Source organism: Geotrypetes seraphini, chromosome 5, assembly GCF_902459505.1.
Source record: "Geotrypetes seraphini chromosome 5, aGeoSer1.1, whole genome shotgun sequence".
NCBI classification, from domain to species: domain Eukaryota; kingdom Metazoa; phylum Chordata; class Amphibia; order Gymnophiona; family Dermophiidae; genus Geotrypetes; species Geotrypetes seraphini.
In genome coordinates, this window is record NC_047088.1 from 83636652 (window position 1) to 83655738 (window position 19087).

Genomic DNA, 19087 nt, shown 5'->3' on the forward strand with positions numbered 1-19087 from the left:
TCCATGCAGGAAAACTGGGAAAATCCCTCCTCTCCAAAATCACGGGCCTTTGGAACAATCTCACTGTCCCGCTGCGGAACCTGGGTTCCCTCCAACTATTCCGAAAACAACTGAAAACCTGGCTTTTCCCTAGCATATAACTTTCTCTCCTTCTGTCTACATCCCCTCTTTTTATATGCTTTTGTAAACCCTTCTCCCCTCTCTTCTTATTTTTTAAGCTTTGTAAACCGTGTCGAGCTCCACTTCCGTGGAGATGATGCGGTATATAAACTTAAGGCTTAGTTTAGTTTAGTTTAGTTTAGTTATGCCCATAAGGGGCACCCGAGACTCATTCCCACCAGTCAATGTTCTCCTGTCGACTGTAGCCTTGTTGTTATCTGTTTTAAATACTTCTGTAACTATGTTTCTTTCTCAAATACTTCTGTATATGTACCATTGTAACCCGTTCTGGGGAGGACAGGCTACAAAACCAATTAAATAAATAACTAAAGCCCTCCCCTTTACAAAACTGTAATGTGAATTTTAGTGCCGACCGCGGTGGTAATAGCTCCGATGCTCATAAGAATTCTATGAGCATTAGAGCTGTTACCATCATGGCTGACACTAAAAACCGTGCAACGGTTTTGTAAAAAAAGGGGGGAAGGGGTAATAAATTATCAACAATACAATTTTTCTGTTATTATATTATACATGGGTAGGCTGATTGTCCACCTTTTATGAACATTGATTTTTTAAAAAAAATTTATTTTCATGCCATAAATATTGTTGTAAAAGAAGAGAAAAAGTCTCCCCTGACCCAAATTGAGTGAGGGGGTGAAACAGCCCTGACAAGCACACCTAATACATTTTTGTGTGAATGGGGAGTCCTCAGTCCCATAGCTCGCAATGGTGAAACTCCGCCCCTAATGCACAGCTGTCACAATCATACACCCAACATCCTAGGACGTCCCCATAAGTGCAATTTGTATAATTACTAGTGCACAAACCAATGTGCTAAAAGTGAACAACTTAAATAAACAATATAATTAATTGCAAAAGAAAACAACTTGTCAGGCTGTCTCTGCCCCCCACCCGAGGGTACACAGCAGCCAAAGTTCATCCAAGCCGAACAAAATCACAAACTGGACAGGAAAAATGATAAACAAAAAAGAGCGTAGTACTTAACTTCTCCAAAGAAAGTCCGGAGTAAATTTATGTAGCCTGCATACAATAGATCCGTCCAATGTGGCTCCATTTTGAGGGATAACACCCCCTTCCTCAGGAGCCAACTCTGCTATCACTACTCGCTCTCCAAAAGTCACAGCAAATGTAGTTAGGCGAAGTTGAAAATGATGCTCAGGGGAGACTTTTTCTCTTCTTTTGCCAATTATTTCTGTACTCCTCTATTTTTTTTTTTTGTTGTTGTTAAAATAAATATTGTTGTGTCATATAATTTTGTCACTTTTGGGCCTCGCACCTAGGAAGTGATGTCAGAGGTATAGCCGGCATGACGTGGTATGATGTTGCTCCTGCCTGGAAAATTAGAAACGTACGGGGGAAGGGAAGGGGACACGCGTGCGGCGGGGGGGGGGGATTGGGAAGGAGCAGGGTGGGGGGTGGAAAAGAGGGCAGAGAAGGGGCACCACTGCCCCAGCTGCCACTTACCCTTGCTACATCACTGCTGGTGTTTGTTCTGTTTTCATTGGCACAGTTTCTCCTGGCCTGGATTTTCTTTACTGAACAGAAGATGTAGATTTGATTCTCAGACTAGTTTTCACTCCTCAAACCTGCAGAAGCCCCTGATAGGAGGGAAGCCTAGCCTACTAACTAGAACTAGAGTGCATTGTTTCAATTGGAACAAAAATTAAATACTCATGAAACTGATATTTAAAATCTCAAATCTAATCTACACGACCTTAAAAATTCAAATGTTGCTTCTAAACAGATTACAGAAACACTAATGAGAGATAATATAAATCTGAGAAGGAAATTAGAATCATTAGACAACTTTTCTCCTAACAACAACCTCAGATTAATTAACTTTCCTAGAGTAGCAACAATATCTCCTAGAGACATGTTAAAATGCTACATGATGGAAGTATTAGAAATTTCAGAAGAATTGTTGCCACCATTTACCTAGGTCTACTATTTGCCTATACGAAAAGAAGAACAACACCACCAAAAATCACAAAAACCACAAGACGATTAGCAGCCACTAAACATTTCAATGATATTGGAACGTTCAGACAGGGAAATGGCTACACCGGCAACATTACTTCTCACAGTAGCCTTAGCACCAGATAAAAACTGGTTGCTTAGACTTTTCTTCAAAAATAAACTAAAAGAATTCCTTAGATATAAAATACAAATGTTTCCAGACCTGGCACGAGACACACAAAAACGTCATCGTGAATTTTTGATCCTAAAACTGGGAGTTACTGCTCTTGGAGCAACTTTTTTTCGTCGTCACCCATGTAAATGTGTGATATAGTATCAAACGCAAAAATATATTTTATTTGATCCTACTCAACTGACAACCTTTTTGTCGGCTGCTCGACTGAAAGCAGGGATAGCATGAGTGCTTAATGTTTAATTTGTATTAGTCTAAAACCAGTATTATATATGATTATATTACCACCCCCCTCAACTATATATCATAAACCAACAACAATAAGGGTGGTATAGTAATGTCACGCTTACTGCCCTAAGGCTGTTGTTTTTTATCTTTAACAAATGAAAGAACCTCCCTCACCCTAAGAAGTCTACAAAGATTAAGGAAAAGAGATGAAGTCCAACTCCAAACTGAGCAAAGAATGAAAATAATTCTATGATTTAATTTAAGAGTATTAACCGGACAAGTCCTCAGTCACACAGCAACCTCTGGAAACTCCAGGGAAAAGCTGTCGCGGATTTACACCCAGGAAGGTGTTAACTGCGAAACATCCCCAGGCTTGCTCCGGATAATATTTGTGGTGCTTAACTAGTGCAAAATGTGCAATGTGTGAAAAAAACTCAAATGAAAAAAACACACATTATCAAAATAAAGAAGGAATTCATCTCTTACCCCTAAGCTGGGGGCCAAACTGGAAAGTTAGTGTCCAAATCCAACCAAGCTCAAAAATACACAGGCTGTAAGAACTTAGCTTCTCTGTGTTTTATCTTTACACAGGGAGACCCTTGAGACAGCACAGATAGTGCGAAACATGTCGGGTCGGACTCCCAGGTTTAGCTGTGTGTAGATGTTAAGTATACACTTTTATAACTTGCTATCTATTGATAAAAATTAAAAAATTAAAACAAAAAATAATTTAAAGAATACAACCACGGCGCTTTAAAACGATTTACCAATGATGAAGCACCACATAAATCTCCCGCTTTAGCAACTATTATAGCGGTGGAGTGGTGGGGCTGAGGTATTTCGATTAAGCCTCTTTGAACATTACTATACCACCCTTATTGTTGTTGGTTTATGATATAATGTTTAATTTGGACATTTCTTTCAGCTGATTGAATTTCCTGTTTTCTTCTTTTTTCTTGATTTGTTTTTAGTAATTGCTCGCTGATTATACTTCTTGGATACTGACGTTAAGCTTAATTTCTTATTATGGTCATGTATATTATTACAATTTGTAATGTTTGTTTTCTTACTTAACTTCCTCTTTCTGTACAAGTGGATACTTGATATGTTTTTTGGAAAATATGATAAATAAATAAATAAATAAAAAAGAAGAACTAGAGTGCATGTATACTAGGGTCCTGATGGAATTACAGTCTGTGGCTTACAGCCAAAGACCATTGGTGCAATGGCTTGAACGAGGGAAGGTCATAAAAAGACAAAAATATCGTAGAGGGTTTGTGAATGAAGGGTTGCCCTGCAGAGGTTGGTACCAGCTGACCCAGCAACAGGAAATGTCAAAATTACAACTAAAATAAAAATTGCATTCTTGCCACCAGGACCACACCCTTAATGCTCAGCAGTGGATGGTTGCAACTTCCACTGCTGGACAAGTATTTGGGAAAGGATAGCAGTCTTCTCAAGGGCTCTTGAGAAGCTTTGAGAAGATGGCCTGTTCCCTGGTTACTAGAGAGGCAGATAGACTATTATAGCCAGGCAGAGGTGTGGAAATGGTGGCAGGTCCATTATCACAGGGAAAATGCCTTTCAATTTAACATGCACATGTTCTGGGTTTTAATGCTGTGCACTTTGAGTGAATGTTTCACCCTGTTGTGCTTTTTGAATGGGTAAGAACTAGAGTGCCTCTTGAAGAAGGAGAGCTGAGAGATCTGTATATATATATTATTAAAAAAATTCATTAATAGGACATTTTATGCTAAGGTGATGGTTTGCATTGCTCATCCATGATAATCATAACACTTTTATGCTCTATTTATTGAGCTTTTTGTTTAAAAAACAACTTCATGTTAGGTCCAACCTTGTGGTTCAGCCACACAGAGGGATCTGGCTCTAATTTCCAGCTCAAATTAGCCATAGAGACCATGGTTATGTCTCCCAAGAGCAAGGGAAGAGGCATACTTATCATAAAATGACTTAGATTTAGACTTATTTTTATAGTCCACCCTTATTCAAGGTGTAAAATACATAATAAAACAATCAAAGAAAATATATATAAAATAAAACAAAAATAAATCAAAAGTTAAGGCAGATGATAAACGAAATAGTTCTTCAACTGGCACAAAAATGATAAATTGAGGAAACCCTGACACATGAAGCAAATTGTAAGTTAAACAAAGCAAGTAGTCCTTCAGCTGGTGTTTAAATGAGGTCAAGTTAATTTGATTTTTAATTCTTAAAGGTAATTTGTTCTAGTCATGTGGCCCAGTCACTGAAAAACTCTCTTCCTGGGCTGTTCCAATTGCAGTTGCTGAAAAGCAGGCACCACAAAGTCACAGGCTGTCCCAGAACACAAGGCCCATGGTGGTACATAACGCTGCAAGATAACATACAGGTAAAAAGAAGAATCCTGGTATATAGCACAATGGATTAACAACATCAGTTTAAATTTTATGTGATAAGTAATAGGTAACCATCAAATTTAGCATTTTATATACATTTTTACCTCCTTTGCACAGGTACCGTATTTTTCGTTCTATAAGATGCACCCGAACATAAGACGCACCCCCCTGTAGAGGAGGAAAAACCAAGGAAAAAAATTCTGCCTATCATACCTTGTCTCCCATCTGGTGGTCTAGTGGTAGGTTGGGAAAGGGTACAAGACAGGTCTAGTGGTAGGCAGCACCCTTCTTCCCCCCCCCCAGGCAGGTCTAATGGTAGGCAGCCCCACCCTGTACCTTTTTTTTAACTTCCCTTCCTGGATGGTTGTTTTCTCTTCCGGCAGAGCAGTTGGAGGGCAGGCGCAAACTTTTCACATTCCTGCCTGGTCCGGCGCTGCTCCCTGAATGGCTGCCATCAGTTCTCTCAAGAACTGATGGCAGCCATTCAGGGAGCAGCGCCGGACCAGGCAGGAACGCAAAAAGCTTGCACCTGCCTTCTAGCCGCTCTGCCGGAAGACAGAACAGCCGTCCGTCCAGTGAGGAAAGTAAAAAAAAAAAAAAAAAGGTACCCTCCGGGGGGAGGGGGGGAGGGGGTGGCCTCCCTACCACTGGACCTGCCCAACCAGCGAGGGAAGTTAAAAAAAAAAATGGTACCGGGGGAGGGGGTGGTGGTGGAAATATTCACTCCATAAGACACACCCTTATTTCTACCCAATTTTGGGGTGGTAAAAAATGCATCTTATAGAGCGAAAAATACGGTATATACACAAGAAGTAGCACATAACACATGCTAGTGTCCTTATTGTTATTCTGTGAGGGTGCACATAAATGCATGAGTGCACAAATCAGGATGGATTTGATTTAAACTACTAGTCAGAAAGACTTGATTTAAATCATGGTTTTCTACAGAAAGATTTAGGGGCCGATTCTACAAACGACGCTTTAAGTTAGGCAGCAGTAGGCGTTGTATCACCATCTAACTTAATTGACCCACATCCTTAAAATCTACCTCCGCCACCTAACTTAAGTGATTAACATCCGTAAAATCTACTTAACATCCAATTTAAATAAAAATAATGTAGCTGGCTAGCTGCATCTCCCAAAGCCGCACCATAATCGCGGCTATGGAGGTACCTGCCGGCACCTACAGCTGAAGTAGGCGTGGCCGATGCTGGAAATGCTGTTTGGTGCTGGTAAGCAGCTCTGTAGACACAATTTATGTGAAAGGTAAGCACCGGAAATGTAAACCTTCAAAACCCTGGCCCACATCTCCGGCACGTACCTTTCACGCAAGTCACAATTCTGCAAGGGATGCCACTGTGTGATTGACATGCAATTGGCAGTACTTTTGTAGGTGGCCGCCAGTAGAGGCACTGTTTATGGAATCTGGCCCTCATTCTTTCTGATAAAATCTTAATATTTATAACCAGATGAAGGTTTCATTTTTTGGAACAATAACTTTTCAGATTAGTTTTACCGTTATATCAAAAAATTACTGATTTGGTTATACTATTAGAAATACATAGATAAATAATTATGAAATTATAAAATTATTTATAGGTGAGATGCCTACAGTTAAATAGGCTAATCATTTATATATGGACAACTTTTCTGCTGTACTTTATTGAAAGGAGAAAAATAATCATTACCTTACTAATAATTTACGAGGGTCAATTCGTAAATAATGCACACAATTTTTTTTAATTTACATGTTTATTTTTTTTTTTTTTCAAGTATTTCTTATATAGTCTCCCTGCTTTGTAATGACTGAGTCCCATTGTAGTTTTTCAATGATGAGTGGAGAGCTCCATCTTCCCCACGACCAAAAAAATTTTGATGAGTTCAATCAAAAGTCAAAAAATGATGATTTTTGCTTATGATCATGAAGGCATCATCATCACAGACAAAGTTCCATGTGGAAAAAGTGTCACAGCAGTGTATTATCGTGATTTTTTTGCTAAAAATGCACAAATCTCGACCTCAATTGCTCTTGGCTGGGCCACTTATTCTTCATGACAACGCTCGCCCGCACATACTGAATGCCGTCATTGAAAAACTATGCAAATGTGGCTGGGAGGTGTTACATCATGCTCCTTACAATACAGACATGAGCCACCAGACTTCGACCTTTTTCCAAAGTTGAAACAACCTATGCATGGACATCGTTTTGCATCTCTGGAAGAGCTTTCTTCCACCACTATCCGAGCCATTCGGCAACTGAACAAAAACGGTGTCTTGGATGAAATAATGAAGTTTCCCAGACATTGGGACTTGGTCATTGTAAAGCAGGGAGACTATCCCCCTCTTTTACGAAGCCGTAAAGCGCAGGCCGCTGCGGTAACGGCCCCAAAACCCAAAGAGATTTAAAGGGCTTTGAGGCTGCTGCTGTGCGGCTTTGTAAAAGAGAGGGTATATTGAAGTATTGTAAAGAAATACTTAAAAAAATATAAAACATGTAAATTTAAAAAAATTGTGTGCATTATTTATGACATGACCCTCGTAAATAGCTTTATTTAACCATAACAATAACATTATATCATATATACTCTTGTATTTGCTTAAACATCCATGTTAACTGTTGTGGTTAAACAAAATAGCTGTAAAAAACTTACCCCCACTTTTACAAAATTGCACAAGAGGTTTTTAGCAATGGCTGGCACGCTGAATGCTCTGCGTTGCTCTGACGCTCATAGGAATTCTAAGATTGTTGGAGCAGCGCAGAGCATTCAGCGTGCTGGTCTTTGATAAAAACCTCTTGTGTGGTTTTGTAAAAAGGGCGGGGGGAGGGTCAGACTATCAGCCAGGTCCACACTTGAAAAACTTAAAATATTGTCTGTTGCTCATGCATTGTTATCTTCATCTTCATCTTCTTGTTTGCTCATAATCTGGAAAAAAAACAAGCTTTCCTGCTCTATCGGGTCCCAATGATTTTGCAGTTTGGAGTGAATGAGTTCAAAGGAAGAGAAGCCACTGCTGTTAAAAGTGAAATCAATACTTCAACAGTCTCTAAATTCAAGTGCTTAATAAGTGACCTCCACCAGTTAACTGGTGTGACTTTCTTTAAAATATCATCAGCAAGCATATATTTCTTGAATGGTTTCCCCTTAGCTCTGAAGTTTTATTATAGATAGCATTACAGATGGTGATTCCTGGATACCTATGTCATAGCTAACTCCCATTTTTCAGCACTTAAGGTTTGACCCTGGTACCAAATATTGACAATAGTTGCAAGAAAATGATCTGGAAACATTGCTTGTCCTATTTGGTTTTTTTATGCTTGTAATTTAATTGTCATTATGCAGGTTTTTTAAAAAAGTGCTCACGCAGTTCCTTCCAAATTTCAACAGCATAAGTAATAAAATAGCTATTTTTATTTATTTTGTTTAAAGCTTCAGAAATAGATTTCAGGATTCTCAGCATATCGTCAATTCTTAAGCCCAGTGTTGAGGATTTTGGCCATAACAGTGCCATCCATTTTCTCTTAATTTTGTTCACAAACTGTCATCAGAAAAGGCCAGTTCTTGATAGACTGCTCAAAACAGTCCAATACAGAATTCAATCGAACATCTTGTGAGAACGCTAACTTGATTCCACCAATTTTTTTTCAGAGCTCCTGTTGCAAAATGATTGTTATGGAAGTATTTAGCAATTTCAACAAAGTTAGTGGACAGAGATTTAATAGTAGACATTCAGAATATATCTAAAAAAGGGGAAGTTCTATGGTAAGCAAATTAATGGAAACACTTTTAAAACAGAGAATGGTAAAGTTTCTGGAATCTGGTGGATTACAGGACTGGAGGCAACACTGATTCACTAGAGGTAGGTCTTGTCAGACAAATCTGATCAATTTTTTTGACTGGGTGACCAGAAAATTGGATAGAGGGTGTACAGTATTTAGATTTTAGCAAAGCCTTTGACAGTGTTCCATACAGACGTCTAATAAATAAACTGAGCGCCCTCAGGATGGGCCCGAAAGTGACAGGCTGGGTCAGAAACTGGTTGAGTGGAAGATGATAGAGGGTAGTAGTGGTCAATGGAGATCGCTCTGAAGAAAGGGATCAATTTTCTGTTTTTTTAAACATTTTTATAAAGGATATTGCTGAAGGGCTGTCAGGTAAGATTTGCCTATTTGCGGATGATACTAAAATCTGCAATAGAGTAGACTGCCAGATGGTGTGAATGACATGAAGAAAGACCTAGCGAAGCTTGAAGAATGGTCTGAAATTTGATAGCTAAAATTTAATGCTAAAAAATGCAAGGTCATACATTTGGGCTGCAAAACCCCGAAGGAAAGGTACAGTTTAGGGGCGAAGAACTTATGTGCACATCAGAAGAGTGGGACTTAGGTGTGATTGTATGTGATGATCTTAAGGTGGCCAAAAAGCTTAAAAAGGTGATAGCGAAAGCTAGAAGGATGCTAGGTTGCAAAGGGAAAGGTATGGCCAGTAGAAAAAGGGAAGTATTGATGTCCCTGTATAAGACTCTGGTGAGACCTCATTTAGAATATTGTGTTCAATTCTGGAGGCCGCATGTTCAAAAAGATATAAAAAGGATGGAGTCAGTCCAGAGGAAGGCTACTAAAATAGTGCGTGGTCTTCGTCAAAAGGTGTATAGGAACAGACTTAAAGATCTCAATCTGTATACAGTGGTACCTTGGTTTACGAGCATAATTCATTCCAGAAGCATGCTCATAATCCAAAGTGCTCGTATATCAAAGCAACTTTCCCCATAGAAGATAATGGAAACAAAAACTTTTCATTCCACAACCCAATGTAAGGCAATGTAAGGCTAACTGTGCCTACCACTCTGTCTTTGGTCATTTCCTCTGTAATCCTTGCATACCATTTCCTAGTCTGCCCCTCCCCCCCAGTCCTGTTCCATCATGCTCTGGTATGATTTCCTCTGGAATGAAACCCACATTCTGCATGCCCGTTCTCTGCCTCTACTCACAATGCCCAACTTCATCCCCCAGCCCGTGGGAGCAGTGCAGATCACCTTTATTAGCCATTCTCTCATGTGCCATCACAGGCCTTTGTTCCCTCTCTTTCAGCGCAGGATCCATCTGACGCCAGCGGCTGGAGAACGACAAGCCAGCCCCAGCCGGTATTCTTCCTGGCAGGATCCATCCAACGCCAGCAGCTGGGGAACGATAAGCCAGCCCCAGTCGGTTTTTCTTCCTGGCTCAAACGTAGGTTGGTCCGACGTCCCCTTCCCAGATCCCTGAGCTGATTTGTGGCACTTTCAACCCGCACCGCCGTCTGGTACACCTCGACTGTGCATGCACCTGTAGAGCCAGCATCCAGGGACAGACGCTTTCTACCAATCAGAGGCCACCAAAAAGAAGGGCATGGGAATTTGAAGGTGGGCTTCAAAGGGAAGGTGAGAGGAAAGCACGTATGTGACTTTTCTTTAGTTTACTTTACCACGTTGGGAAATTCGGTGCATACGTCTAACTCTTCTCTGGTTTGGAGGACTCGTTTATCAAGGCAATGCTCGTTTTGCGAGTCACAGTTTGCTGAAGTGTTTTGCTCGTCTTGCAAACCGCGTTACTCGCAAACTGAGGTTTGACTGCACTTTGGAGGAAAGGCAGGAGAGGGGAGATATGATAGAGATGTTTAAATATCTACGTGGCGTAAATGTACGTGAGTCATAGAAACATAGAAGATGACGGCAGAAAAGGGCTACAGCCCATCAAGTCTGCCCACTCTGTCTATGCCCTAATGACCCAATTTCCTTATCTTGACCCTTGTAGGGATCCCACATGAGTCGAGTCTCATTTGAAAGGAAGCTCTGGAATGAGAGGGCATAGGGTGAACTTAAGAGGTGATAGGCTCAGGAGTAAACTAAGGAAATACTTTTTTACAAAAAGGATGCTAGATGCAAGGAACAATATCCCGGAAGAGGTGATGGAGACAGAGACTCTGAATTCAAGAAAGCCTGGGATAGTCATGTGGGATCTCTTAGAGAGAGGAAGAGATAATGGTTACTGCAGATGGGTAGACTAAATGGGCCATTTGGCTTTTTTGTGCCATAATGGGCTCCTTTTACGAAGGCGCGTTAGCGGTTTAACGAACATAATAGTGCGCGCTAAACTGCCGGCCGTGCTAGCCGCTACCGCCTCCTCTTGAGCAGGCGGTAGTTTTTCGGCTAGCGCGGGGGTTAGCGCATGATGAGAAGTCGCGTGCGATAAAGCCGTTAACGTGCCTTCGTAAAAGGAGCCCTATGTTTCTATTTCTGGTACTCTGAAGTCTTTGGCTAGGAGTTGTAGCAAATGAGTAGTGCAAACATAAGTCATGAGCTTGGTATTCTCTTCATGCTCTTCTAAATTTCTTCTCTAGCTGGTCCCTAGTTATGGCATGCTCTCCCAGGCTCTTTGAGGTTATGTAGTAGTGTGAAATCATTTAAAAAGTTGTTGGAAACATATTTATTTCTCAAATCATTTTATTAGAATGAACATTTCTGATAGGAGTCCTCCTCTGGATTTTAGCTCTGTCCTTTATTGTGTAAAGGAATTTATTGGCAGCTATCAGTTTGATGAGTGTGAAATCCTATGAACTGAGATATATTGGCAGTTATTTATTAGGCTGTAATGATTTTTTTAGATTTGTTTATATAATTTATGCATGTTTATTGTAATCCACTTAGGATTGAGTGGAATAAATTTTTTTAGACAGCGGTACGGCACCTACTGCCTCCTATCTGCCATTTTAAGAATCCGGGCCAATGGGACTAAGGTCTTTTTCTCAACTCTGTATATTTTATAACATTTTTGCTGTAAAGAAGAAGCATGTTATCTCTGCAGACACAAATTCACAGTTTTGAGAAATGCAAAACCAAGCATCTGCGATAATATCTTCTAGATAGAAAAATTACCCATGACGTTATAAATGGCTTAATGGAACTCATTTACTAAAATATTTAAACATTGCATGAATATACAATAATTAAAAACTAATCCTTATTTCATGATGAACAACTTTTGGACTATAATGTATCTTAAATGGAAAACTATCTTTAGATAGATTTTTCCTCAAAATAGCATTTTATTTTTTAAAAAAATCCAATTTAAATTAACAAAATCATTTAAAAAAATCATTAATTTTTATACACCTTGGCATAAATGCAAGGTGGCATGTTCATGGTATGGGTGGGGCTCTCAATTACATATACAGTAAATTACACATATCCTTGTGACACATTGGTGCCCGAAGTTCACTGTTCCCTCTAAGCCAGGGGTATCAAAGTCCCTCCTGAAGGCCGAAATCCAGTCGGGTTTTCAGGATTTCCCCAATGAATATGCATGAGATCTATTTGCATACACTACTTTCATTGTATGCTAATAGATCTCATGCAAATTCATTGGGGAAATCCTGAAAACCCAACTGGATTGCGGCCCTTAAGGAAGGACTTTGACACCCCTGCTCTAAGCTAAGCACCACCTCCAACTGCATTGCTACCAGTAGGAGGTGGTGCTTCAATATTATTTTCAATCTTTAGGGCCAAGCAGGTTCCCTGGAGTTCTGCAGAACTTGCCTGTTCCTACATTGAAAATGTGAAAGTGAAGCAGCATTCCCCTTCTGGCAGATCTGTAGATGGAGGAGTCTCACTCTGCTTAGAGGGAGCAGTGCCAAAGTTACATCAGATCTAAGACAGGTGTAACTACAGTCACTTGAAAGTGAGGGACACTGAGGCTGGGTTACACTGGTATTCTATAATAGAATCTATACCTGGGCCTGGGCGCTGTTATAGAATGAACTCTCACTGAGTGGCATCAGGGTGCCGACAAAGAGGCACCCACTTATAAAATTGCCACCTTCGTGCTTCTGTATAAATGAAAAAACTAAAAATTGCAATATTTCCTCTTGACATATAAGTATGATGGCCCATTGCGGTCTGGATGTCGCTTACCTTTAAGACAAGCTTGGAAATGAGCAAATAAATTGTAGGCTGCATTTATATGCTGCTACAAGGGGAATCTCAGAGAAAAACAGAACAATTGATTATTTCCTAAATCCTGGGGTTTTGCAGAAGATGAAAACCAATTTGGAAAGGAAAACTACAAACCTGCCATCTCCAGTTCCAGGAGGCCCTGCGTGAGAAAGTGATATATTTTCTGCGCTTTATTATACAAACTTCCCCCACCCCTTTTCTCCTGCCTCATGTATTAAAAAGAATCCTGAACTGAATGCATCTGCAATGAAGCAGCAAATTAATTTTTTTCCACCTTCTTATTTTCAGAAAGTATAAACACCCTTACAAAGGGAGGTTGGCGGAAACTGCAAGGGTGGCCTTTATTGATGCCATGCATATTGAGTGTGTGTGTGCTAGCACACTTCACCTCATTAGAGCATGCTGCTTTCATGTTGAATAGCCCCCGGGTGCTCAGCATATAAGCCTGCAAAACTGCAACAGTGTGGTCTTTAATGGACCTATAATTTGGAAAATTATTTTCATACCTTGATTAGGTTCTCAGGGGGAGGGGGGAAGAGGAAATGGCTTCATTATAACTTTCATATTTTGAGGACAGTCTGGCAATAGAGATGTCAGATAATGATCTCTCATTGTCTACCTTCATTGGGCTCATGGCAGTTGTGAAGAAGAGATTTAAGTGAGACAAATCTTTCTCACTACTGCTGGGGGGGAGGGGTATCTCTCCCGCTGCTGGGAGGGTGTCATGAGAGTGTTGCTTGGAGGTAGGAGGGAGTTGACATCTCTCCTGCTTCTGAGGGGGGGGATGGTTGGGGGGGCGTTGCTTGGGGGCGGGAGGGAGTGGGCATCTCTCCCGGTTTCAGGGGGGGGGAGTGTTGGGGGCATTGCTTGGCAGCAGGTAGGAGTGGGCATCTCTCCTGCTGCGGTGGGGGGGGATGTTTTGGGTCAGGGGTTGCTTGACTTCGGGAGGAAGTGGTTATCCCTCCTGTCCATCTTTGATTTGGGTTTTTTTTGTGCACATTTATTCTGCGCATGTGCCTATCGCTATAACCAGTGATGGGCACATACAAATTTAGCAAACCTTTGCTACTCTCTGCCAACCTCATTTGCATGCACTTTTTTTGAGAATGACTCACTTTTTTGAAATTGCTACAATAACGGCTGCCACAGTGGCCCATCAGTTTTTAACACAAAGGTTTGAGAATCTAACCCTTAATTCTCCATCGCTCCATGTACAAAAAAAGTACTTGTATATAATATGTTAACTGCTTTGATTGTTACCACAGAAAAGTGATATATCAAATCCCATCTTCCATTAAGGGCACTTTCTACTAAAATGCAGATTTTTAATATGCAGGAAGCCCAAAACTGAGGGAGCAAGAAATGCTTACTGAACCTGAATGTAATTCAGTTTGAGCAACTACTGAAAAAAGGTGTGGGCTGTGCACAACTCAGACTGGAGAGGGGAAAGCAGCAAGAGGCTATGCTATTATCTAAGCTGTTTCTCTTGGTCTGTGCTGGACATAAAGGAAGTTTAAAACTTGCAGATGGCACTTCCTGTAGGACAGTGTGTCTCCTAAGATTTCAGGTGTGCCGTGACACACTGGCAAGGAGGAGAGTCATCCGCATCGACTGACTGCCTACAGGACGTGCCTCTTGTGGCGAAAGGTACGTCAGCCGGTACGGATGACTCTCTTTGCCGGCATCTCTCCTCCTCTGCCCACACCTCCCCTCCTCACGAATCCCTACACCGAAGCGGGTCGCAGCCAGATGGGCCTCAGCGCATGCGTGGCTGTTGATGTGATGATGTCACGCATGAGTGTGATGTCATCACGTCAAAGACTGCACACTTCCGGGTGCCTTCAATGCTTCATCATGGAAAAGAGATGAATAATCAACTTTAGCACTTAAATGAAAGGATTTACTAGTATAACATTAGAACGCTGCTGACCAACAAGTGGTCTAATAATATACTGTTAAATCCTTTCATGACGCACTGAAACTGGACTCGTCGGAAGAGGTGGCACTGTACCAAAGATAATTTAAATCCCTATTATTGAAGTATATATATATTGAAGTATATATATATATATATATATAAAAGTAAACTATTTATAAAAATAAGATTAGAAGATAAAATAACAAAAACAAAGAGGGACTAATGAGGATTGCAGCCCAATTTTGTCAGAATACACACCGAGCAATCTGAAGATCCCTGAAAAAGCTATTATGCTTTATTACCACTACTTTGTCTACTATTGAAAGTTTTTCTATTTATTACATAGTTTGACATCCAAGAGTCGATATAACAAAATTGTAAATAACTTGAAATAGGTAAAGCATTTCATAATGTAGGGGAGAAAGAAAAATGTCTGTGTGGCCAGTCAGCTAAAAATGCTTGTCCCCTCCTATACTCCAATGGCTCATTTTGTGCTTTTTTCTTTTGGATAATGTTTTTATTTTTCAAAAATGGTTCAAAAAGATAGATGCACTGAGCACAAACACTTCTATGAAATGACCATTTTTGAAATAAAATGATAGATGCTTTGCTGTTTTGAAAATGGGAATATTCGCTCCTGGATTTTTGTGCGTGTTCCACAAAACATCTAAACTCGGATTAAGGCATATCAAAAATGCCTCTCCACATCTACTGGGACCAATTGTTGATGAAAAATAGAAGGATGGAGAGACATTTGACTGTCGTTGATCATGAAGGAATATATGTTGAAATAATGGAAGCCAAATAGGCAGGTACTCCAGCATGAAGGGCATGAAACTGAACGCTGCCAAAATCAAATTGCTTTGAATTGGGCCAAGATTAGAAAACCTCCCTTCCTCTGTTACATTGAAAATAGGTATCTCACTACATATGGATTTTTCATCTAGAGTCTTGGGTGTCATCTTGGATTCATCACTTACATTTCATGAACAGATAAATTCCTTGACAAAAAAGTGTTTTTTTAGTCTGCGCATGTTGAGGAAGGTCAGATCACTATTCCATCAAGAACATTTCTCAGTGTTGGTACAATCCTCTGTGCTTTCTCAGCTAGATTATTGTAACTCAGTTTATCTGGGCATTAAGCAGGGCAGTCTAAAACGACTTCAGTTAATACAGAATACTGCAGCTAAGCTCATTTTGGGGAAACAAAAGTATGATCATGTTTCCCCTTTGTTGATAAAGCTTCACTGGCTCCCAGTTCGCTTTAGGATCCAGTTTAAATGAGTATGCATAATCTTCAAGCTTTTCTGTGGAATATTTGATCCTTTTGTCCCCTTATGTTGGAATACCCTTAGACTTTGCCATTTGAGAAACACACAAAGATATAAGTTAGCCTTCCCTTCCTTTAAGGGAATTAAATCTGCTGGGAAGCTCAATCGATCTTTTGTTTTCAAGTTTGTAGAGATCTGGAATGAACTTCCTGATTCCATTAGGCTTTTAGGCCAGCTGCAATTATTTCATAAATTCCTGAAAACTTTGTTCTTCTTGCAATTTTAAAATGGTTTAACTACAGTCTCAACGAAATGATAATATTATAGTTATTTTTTAATGCTTTTCTTATGTACTTTAGTTTTTAATTAGTTCTTCCTTCTCTTGTGTTTTCTGCTGTGTACTCTAGTCTTAATTATATGTGAACCGAGTCGAGCTCTACTGGGAGATGACCCGGTATATAAACCAAAGATTAGATTAGATAGTGGCTCAAAGTTAGCAATTAATATTGGATTCTGAATTCGATTGGAAGCCAGCGATGCCGATAGAAAAGAGGGGTAATCCGGTCAAAGAGATTTACATATGATGTAACCCAACTTTGGGAAAACCCAACCACTTGTTTGTGTGTGGGGGTCTTTCTTGTATAATTTCACAAGGCATTTTCCATGCACTAGAACTGAAAGTTTCATACACAGGCAGTGGCTTACCGGGGGGTGGGGGGGAGGGGGGTGGACCGCCCTGGGTGCATGCCCTAGGGGGCTGCACAGACAGCCGGTTCCGGAACCTCCTGTCTTACTCTTGAACCTGCACCTCACCTTAGCGCGGCTGCCGACTCCCCGTACTTATTCTGGAGCAGAGTCGGCAGCCGCCTGAAGTGCAGGTCCCGCGGTAACTACTTTTGCCACCTCTACTCTGGAAGAAGTAAGTGACGTCAGAAGGGGGTGGACCGGCAACTGCAGTCATCGTGGGACCTTGCCGCAACTCCCTGTGTCTACCGGTCCAACCCCTTTGACGTCACTTACTTCTTCTGGCAGAACTCCCTCAGTCTCACCTCAAACTCATTTAGCTAGTGAGGCAGGCGGATTACAGTGGCGCTTGTGAACACGCGGATGCAATGCGGTTATGTTACGTGCACATGCATGATGTCATCACATCACATCCGCACATGCATGGATGCTGTCCCGATGCATGAACAGGATAAGGGGGTGAGGCTGGGGGTGGGATGTGACATAGGTGGAACTGGGCGGGCCTGGGGGTGTAGCCTACCAGTCCCTTAGAAGCTTCAACGACTAAAAGAGCAGGTCTGCTCCGGGACCTTTCTTTGTTTGAATACTGTTGAGCTGAAAAGACTTGCACAGCTGAGATTTATTGATATCTTTGACCCAAGAGACTCCTTTGTCTACTCTGAGTTGGTGAAATAACATAAACCAATAAAGTGCTTTGTTGTATTTTATCAGTGTGCCTGCCTGTGTGTGCACAGTAGTGCTGCCCGATTCGCGATTTGAATCTATTCTCCGATTCACTTTGGGTGAATCGATTCGAATCGGTTTGTTATTGAAAAAAATCGGACTTACTGATTCGTTGGCCCCCTTGCTATCGCCGCTTTTGCCTGGCCAGGGAGGAGAGGACAGAGCCTTGCTGCCAGGAAGGAGAGAGCCTTGCTGCCCCGATCTGCACCAGAGACCCGTTCGGGCTTTTTCTCTGCCACCGGAGTCCTTGCTTCTGATGTAACTTCCTGTTTTGCTTTTGAGTTTGTGGTTTTGTTTCTCCTGTTTCATTTTATAAAATAAACCCACCAGGATATTTGAAAAAAAAAAAACATCCACTTTGGCAGGAAAAACGAATCGAATCGAAAAATCGATTCAATAGGCTGAATCGAATCGAATTTTTTTCCCCTGAATCGGACAACACTGGTGCTCAGGCTTAAAACTGTCCAGGTTTACAGTATGGTTGTCTTTTGCTTATTCTGTTGTGATCTGAAGGTAAGGGGCTTGAGCTCCAAAAACTAATCCAACAAAAAAGGTATTATCTTATTCTTATTTTCTTATTAATCTTTATTTATTTATTTATTTTTAAACTTTATTTAGTTTTTAATGTCAACAAAAAGTGCAATAAAATTTACATGCAAATAATAATAATCAAATAAGCACTTATAAACAATCAGAATCTATACAAAAAATAAAATTCCCTCCTCCATCCAACATTACCATCAAGAATAATACCAAAACAAAAGATATACCCCCGCTCCCCCCCTTGGATGTGTGGGTGCAAAACAACGGAAAATAAAGATAAAGGGCAACTATAACAAATCTACAAAAGACGTCAATGGACCCCAAACCAATTTGAATATCTTATTATGCCCCAGCAAGTCAGCATTCACTTTCTCATACTTATAAGTTAAGCATAAGTTCGCCCACCAGAAAGGAAAACTAAGGTGCTCCCAATTCTTCCAATTGCGAGTAATCATTTGCATGGCTATCCCGGTCATAATTAGGAAAAGCCGGCATTTATAGCAGTTCATGGGGGGGCTTAATATGCAATAATGTTCCACATAGGAATACCTCATACGTCAATGGAATTGATGCATCCAGTATGGTATTAATCTGTCTCCATATTGACTTCCAAAAGTTAAGTATCAAAGGACAATAAAACAGCAGATGATCCAGTGTCCCTACATCAAGTTGACAGTGCCATCATCTATTAGATTTAGAACTGTCTAATTTTTGTAAATGAACAGGGGTCAGAAACAAAAAACCCATGTTTGTCTGATAGATGCTGATGCTGTACTTCTCATCCTCCAAGTCCAAATTATTAATCTTTATTGTTGTACATTCAAGTGAACTAATACGGCAGCCAAACTGCTTTATCCTACTCTTTGGGGAACACCTACCACAGATGAAAGATTGATTAGCTGGGTGAATAATTACTGTTGCTTCATTCATTTCTGCAGCTAAATTC

The 19087-nt window shown here is 40.6% G+C and overlaps 1 protein-coding gene across 10 annotated transcripts in view; it reads left to right on the forward strand.

The window, feature by feature from the left end:
• The window catches only part of LOC117360819 (probable E3 ubiquitin-protein ligase MID2), a 651807-nt gene that overhangs the window by 135693 nt on the left and 497027 nt on the right, over positions 1 to 19087 (forward strand). For 7 of the 10 annotated variants that reach the window (XM_033945263.1, XM_033945261.1, XM_033945267.1 and 4 more), the window contains exons 3-4: positions 4860 to 4946; positions 10043 to 10180. The exons of 2 other annotated variants lie outside the window; for them this stretch is intronic. In XM_033945263.1, the coding sequence (XP_033801154.1) occupies positions 4860 to 4946; positions 10043 to 10180 (225 nt within the window). The remainder of the gene's footprint in view (positions 1 to 4859; positions 4947 to 10042; positions 10181 to 19087) is intronic. One more of the 10 variants, XM_033945268.1, reaches the window with a different exon arrangement.